The sequence below is a fragment of the Numenius arquata genome, chromosome 5, assembly GCF_964106895.1.
Source record: "Numenius arquata chromosome 5, bNumArq3.hap1.1, whole genome shotgun sequence".
Classification (NCBI taxonomy): Eukaryota; Metazoa; Chordata; class Aves; order Charadriiformes; family Scolopacidae; genus Numenius; species Numenius arquata.
This window is the reverse complement of record NC_133580.1, coordinates 12,532,168-12,538,850: the sequence shown is the minus strand read 5'-3', so window position 1 is coordinate 12,538,850 and position 6,683 is coordinate 12,532,168. Positions and strand designations below refer to the sequence as shown.

The window sequence follows — 6,683 nt, the reverse complement described above, 5'->3', positions numbered from 1 at the left end:
ACTTCCATGATTCCAGTGGCTGTGTGCCACCTTAAAATAAAGACTGCAGCCAAGCTTTTAAAGTTAAATATGTTATAAACTATACGCATATGTGATCCTGAGATAGTGCCTGTAGCAAGTCCCAAGGTAGATAAGCTTCCTGAACCCAGAGGTCCTCACACCACGTAAGCGCATTGTTGTTTTATTTTGGCAGGCCTGCTAGCCTCTCTCGAGCATGCTGCACTTCCTAATTCTCTTTTTTTTTGGGGGTGGGTCTAGTGAAACAATCAGTCTGACGACTGCTACCAGCAATTCCAATGGCATTTCTTCTGCAGTTCAGATGAAAGCATTCTTGATCCTTTGCCAGTTCTCCCAAGACTTGCAGAAACAGGCTCACAGCTTCCCTTTCTATTTTTTGGCCAGCCAAGAGCTGTGTGCCTGCAGCCTCCTGCTAGAGGAGCAGCTGTGCTGTGCTGTGCCGAAGACGCTCCTCAAGATAGGGGAGAAAACATCAGTAAGAATCAGACAGAAAGGCGACAAGTATGAGCCACAATGGAGAGAAGAAGCTTAATACGATGACTGTCATCTAGAGGGTCAAAGACCATGCGTTCCAGTCCCATCGGTAGGTATATAGTCCTGTTTTGACTTTTTGACAGCATCAGCTCAGAGTCAGACCTTTAAACCCAGGGGAAAAATATTTTCCAAAATTCTCTTTGCTTAAGCACTATATATTCAAAGTTCTTTTTACTGGTTCAGTATTTTAGCCCTTAGTTGATTAGTCACCAATACTTGTCAGATGCCCACTGCCATAAAAGCACTCTGAGCACCCGCAGTATTTGTAGGAATATCAAAAAATAGCTTTAGCAACTAGGAATTATGCAACAGAGAGAGAAGGCAGGACTAACTAGATTAATGCAACATGTAGTGGATTTTGTTAACATTAAGTGTATGACTCGTCGCAGAATCATGCCAGAAAATGGTACCATGTAGCTTACTGGTAAGGGCAGTCAAAAGGGTAATGCATTACTTTAATCATCAGTGAACCACTCACTCATTCAACATACTATTTCCAGCTGAAATCAAAGGTTTCCATTAAAAATGCTGTTCCTCTACAGACTGTAAGCATCTTGCAACTCTCTCAGCCTTTGAACTCTACTGTGATAGCTGCTTCATTAACATTGTGGTTCCAGTGCAAAAAACCCCATCCTCCAGATCCTAAATCTTCTTCCTTTAGACTTTTGATTGCCTCTCATCTGTCCATTCCTGCTTAGTGTTCTGTAAAGCTTGAGTCTTCTGTTCATCTACCTGGACGTAGTCCACTCTCTGCTCCTCAGAGAGAAAAGGTTTCTGTGGGAAAGAAAGGAAAAAACCAACGTATTAATTTTAGGGTTGAAAAGGGATGCTAGTAAAACTTGGCTTGATTTTCTGTTTTTTCCCTTCCCCTTGTTCCTTGATTGCTTCACTTCACCTTGAAGCTCACAGTGACATCAGCTGACAAAAGCATTGCTTTACAGCCTGCTTTAGCTATAATTATCCATCTGTCACCCTGTCACTCAGCCCAGCACAGCGAGCAAGGGAAACGTGCTGTTCTGGCTATTTCCATGCAGATAATCATTCTCTTCTCATCCGAGTGATCCTGCTGCAGGGATAACCTAACTGCATTTTAACTACAGGGTGGGAGGGGGAGTAGGGGGGGATTAAATAAGAAAGCTTAGGAGTCTTGAGTCTTTTGTCTCCAGGAGTATTACCTGATGGGGAAAATGATACACAGGACAAAATGGCACAAACCGACAACAGTTCATTGCTTTGCAGTGGTACCTACCCATCACCTGGGCAGATTATAAGCTCTTTGGAACAATGAATGTATTTTATCAGCATTGCTAAGGAAATTGAAATGCTTTTGGTGATGCAAGAATAAAGATGCACATTTTGCCATGTTACAAGAGATGGTACAGTTCTACCCCATGAATTTATCATGGGCTGTAAACTTGTTACTGCAAAGAGATTTGGGGGAAAACTAGAAGGAAAGGGTTTTTGGAGACTCGATGAAAATGGAAGAGCATGCAGAGATCCTGCAAGCACCAACAAGCTTGTCCACAAGCCCTCATGGCTGCACATCCAGTGTGGACTCCTGCCCTCTGCCGAGGTCGTGTTAATGGCATCCCTATGAGTCACGCTAAGGACACCTTGTCATCACCCTAATAGTGCTTTTATTATTATGTTAATCTTGAGCCTGCCACAAATGCAGTCAGCTGGAAACATGACTGGCTTCATCATGATAGTTAGGGCACCTAGCAGAGTGTGACTCTTGGTATTGTGTATTGTTTTCCTCCCAGCAGACAAAAAGACAGGAGGCCGTAGGGTTTTTCATACGACTCATACCTTCTGTACAGGGGACGGGGAAGCAGAATTAAAATCCAATGCTAAGTAATCAAGGTTAGATTTCCTTGTCCATGGAAAAGCACCACTGTATGGAGATGTTGCCTGTCTGTGTTCCTGTCGGAAAAGAAGAGAAACTTTTAATGCTCTCAAAACATGATCCTAAAAAGAAGCAGGACTACAACTGGGAGGTGGGAGACTTGTCTGGCAGAATGTGAGTGAGGAGGGTCAGCACCCATGCAGTTTTCTACGCCAAGGGTGCCTTTTGGTGACTAACCACAGGATAACACTGATTAACTGTGAGATGGCATAAGAAAAACCCCAACTGTGAGAGCCTTTTTCTCCTGGTAATTATGGCAAAACAAGCAAACCAGGGTGATTTTCATTCAATGTTATCAGGAAGGACTTGTGCCCAGCTTCTCGACCCAAGCCCTTGGAAGGCCCAGATTTGGTGCCCTCTTAACCAGCATCCTTCTATGAATTTGAAGAAATAGTGATAATTCTGTTCAAATCTAGCAACTGAAAATTAATCTCAGGAAAATCCCAGATGACCACAAATGTATGGAAGGTTTTATTTGACTAGAAAAATCAAATAGGGCATAGTTACAATTGGAACTGCCCTCCTGAGCAGATTTTGATGTAGTAAAGGTGTGGGTTAAAATTTGAGACTATGGTTCATGGAGACTGTGGTCAGTTTTACAATATATTTTTATAGCCACTGCTGTTGGGCTTTGGCTGTGGAGCCAAATCTGTAGACATTGGCTCAGACCAAGGGATTTGAGATTCATTTCTACCTAAAATTCAAAGGAAACTGAGATTCTGGTCTTTTGCAAGATATGGCTAAAGAGTGAATGAAGAAAAGGAAGCCACAAAGCCAGATGTTCTTTCATGGGATGGGAAGTGGGGTTAGTGCCACCAGCCAAAGCAGAAGCAATAAGAGACTTTAATGGGAGTTCTGTTTCTGCACAATATTTGGTGTGTTTCTTTAGGAAGTGCACTAACGGCTTTCTGTCATTTCCTAGGAGATTCTGCAGGGCACACTTTTAAAAGGTGAAAAGATTTAATTTTCCTTTGCCTTAATGAGTTCTCATGTAAATATGGCTGATCCCTGTGATCTCTTGGAACTGCTCAGCAACATTCGTGGGCGAACAGCTGAGTTCTGCAGAGCAGAAGAAGGGCTTCCCTTATCTCTCCGTAAATTGGTCCCAGTGTCTTTGGTTTAAAACTGTTTCATCATTTTTTTAAAAAAACAGAAGGCAAAGGACAAACCTCCTCAACATTTTTTCTTAGAAAACAAACTTCTGCATTCTCCATCAATGTGACAGAGCAGAATAAAGCAAAGGATGGCTGTGTGAAAATGAAGATTACCATATGAATGTAACTTTCTTCCTCTTCTCCGGAAACTGAATTGGCAAATATTCTTGCTGAATTAATACCGTCTCTTTCTGGTGAGATAAAGCTCATTCGATTGCTATGAAGGAAAACACAGGAGAGGTTAAGGAAGCATCTTACAGATGCTCTGAAATGAAGCCAAAGCCTGACACAGTCCATATGGTGAATAAACTCACACTAACGCTGCAGCCTTTATGGAAAGGATGTCCAAAACCACTCCTCAGTTCTAGAAAAAGTGTGCTGTATTACTATGAGTGGTTTTGTTGATGATTTTTTTTCTGGGATTTATGAAAGTTTCCCATCTCTGGCATGACAGAAAGCATAAAACATTGGAGCAATTCTCCAGCAAGGGGCACAGACACAGGTATCATTCATCCAGATAATATGTGCTGATGGGGCAGTTACTTAGTTGTGCGGGTATCCACATTTTGGAGATTGATGTGAATTAATCAGCTACTGGAGGTGCATGCAGAGGAACTTGTCTGGCTTTGAACACAGAGTATGTGCTGTGGAGATGGCTGCGACTCAGCCCTTGTACAAGAAAATCTCTTCCAGTAAGATAACTGTCAGAGGTGTATCGTGAGTAAATTATTGCAGGCTAGCACAATGGGGTTAGTTATTAGGAGATTAGATGGCCACTTTGTGCAGTACAAATAGTATAATTCCTTTTGCTTTATTAGTTCCGGGCATACTTCTTTTTTTAGTTTGGTTAATGCAAAACATACAAACTCCCTCCAAGCTCATTATCCTCAGGACTCTGCACTGTGTCAGCACTAATTAACCACCGTGCTCTGGCAGGGATGCTTGGGAGGAAGGCTACTGGGTTTCCTCAACAGGCAGCACTGATGGGCTTAGTCGGCTTTGGATTGTATGGCTGGGCGAGGGGTCTGCAATTGAGAAAGTGCCCGTCTCGTGCCCCTTTTGCCCTCCAAATGATGACCTGAGGCAGAGGAGTGTAAATGACCTGTCTGGCACTCATGCTAGCGAAAAAACACATTTTCTGGAGTGCCCGGGGTATGCAGAGGAGGTTGGTGGGAATTCCTGGCTTTTGCATGCACACTTCAGCACAGCTGGCTCTGCTGTCAGCCTTTCCCCATAGTGCCAAGATCTCCCCAGCCACCAGGCTGCAGTCCGCCCCTACTCACGTGTTCCCTGAAGATGAGTCTTTCAATGCCCATGGAGCCCAACAGTATAATCTGTTCATAGTTCCTGGGCTTTGGGACCAAAAGCATTTTTTTTTACCCCACAACTAATTTCCAGTGACACAAGGTCACACCAGAAGATCAAGTCTGAATTGCTCTGTGGCAGTGCAGAAGTCTACACCTGGACTGCAAGTCAGGCAGATGTTATCTTATTTGGTTCTCCTTTGCTATATTAATTTTCAGGAACAAAAATGGCTCTATCACTTTGAAAAAAAAAATAATTAAGTATGTGAAGCTTTTAGCCATCGCAACAGCCACACCAAAATGCAGACCAGCTCCAGTCTTTTCAAAAAAAACCTTCAAAACAGACTGAGCATCACTGTGTGATGCACTGGAACTGCCTGTCATGAAAGGGAGCCTTGCTTTTTAGAGACAGCAAAAGCCTGGGGGATGCTGGAAGGAGCCCTGGGGAATTTTTGTTTGTGGACTTTGCCAGGAAACTGTTTCTTGTGGGATGTGATAAGTTATTTTTAACTCCACTCCACAATGTTAATACTTAAAAGATTGGAACGGCAGGTTTCTTGTTGACTTACTAAGGCACAGTCCACATCCTGGTCACGGCAGCATGCTCCCGGATTGTGGAAAGGTTCCTCAAGTCCAGAGGAGGTGGCCGTGCTGCAAGTAGATACAAAAGGTACTAAATTTCCAATAGCAGAGCTAATGAAAAGTACAGACTGTTTAGAAAAACGCAGTTTTATATTAACAGTAAGAAACTAACAGAGTATTTCACAGAACATAACTGATATAACCAAGACAGAAGTAAGTAACAAATGACCACTTCAATCAGTGCTGGAAAGCAAGGCCCTCATTTACCCTAAAATAATAGAATAAATACAATGGGGATAAGTAGAGCAAATGCCCCAAAAGATCCACGTGCTTGCCTCAAATCTGCTCTGCGTGTGCTGCCTTCAAGAGGTGAGGCCAGTTCAGCCTACAGGTCAAAACAGGTTTTGGGCTCTCTTCTAAATAAAAAGGTCCTACACGTGGAGATCAAGATCATTCTTCTCACCAGTTAATGTACATTTTTCACTCTGTTCTCAAAACCCTCTGTGAAAGGACTTAAACTTGCTTTGCTTCCTGGCAATGGTCTATATTTCTGTCCCCAGTTCACAGTAGCATTTCCTGAACCAGTATCTGAGAAGCCCTGCGGCTCTGCAGCCCTAAGAGCTTTAATGTAGGCTAGGTTTAGGCAACTTCTCCACTGCAAAGCTGGATTTTGTCCCCAGTATATCCTCTGGAAATGCAACCCAGATTTTGGAGATGCCATGGAAAACAAGAGTGTAAAATTACCATCAGTAAAAGCATCTGCAGGACATTCCTAATTAAACCAAGACAGCCGCGCCTACCCAACAGAGGTTCAACCAAAAGCCACACATTGAGTTTGAGTATTTGAGTGTTTGGATGTCCTGTTCCTGGAAGGTCAGGGAGCTGGTGAGACAGCAGTACATGTACTTCAGAACTGCAGGATTTAGCCTGCTCTCTCTCCAAGGGTACATCCCTTTGGTCATTTGCAGTCAGAGTGGAGCTAAGGCCATGCACCATACTAATGCAGTCACCTGGTCTTTGACCACAAAAGCAGGTATGGATGCTCTTCCTCTGCAGACACATCCTATGTTACAGTACTATTAGCCACTTACACAGCAAGTCAATCCTCTTCTAGAGCAGGATGCACTTTAAAATGTGCCAAGGACACTATCAAAGGAGGTCACCCGTGTCCCCGCTATCAGGACC

General features: G+C 43.3%; 1 protein-coding gene across 1 annotated transcript in view; it reads right to left on the bottom strand.

The window, feature by feature from the left end:
• Positions 1-1,209: 1,209 nt before the first annotated feature.
• Positions 1,210-6,683, bottom strand: part of GAB3 (GRB2 associated binding protein 3) — a 64,331-nt gene continuing 58,857 nt past the window's right edge. The window contains exons 6-9 of the mRNA XM_074147520.1: positions 5,486-5,589; positions 3,727-3,829; positions 2,362-2,475; positions 1,210-1,326 (exon numbers count right to left, since the gene is read on the bottom strand). Of these exons, the coding sequence (XP_074003621.1) occupies positions 1,210-1,326; positions 2,362-2,475; positions 3,727-3,829; positions 5,486-5,589 (438 nt within the window). The remainder of the gene's footprint in view (positions 1,327-2,361; positions 2,476-3,726; positions 3,830-5,485; positions 5,590-6,683) is intronic.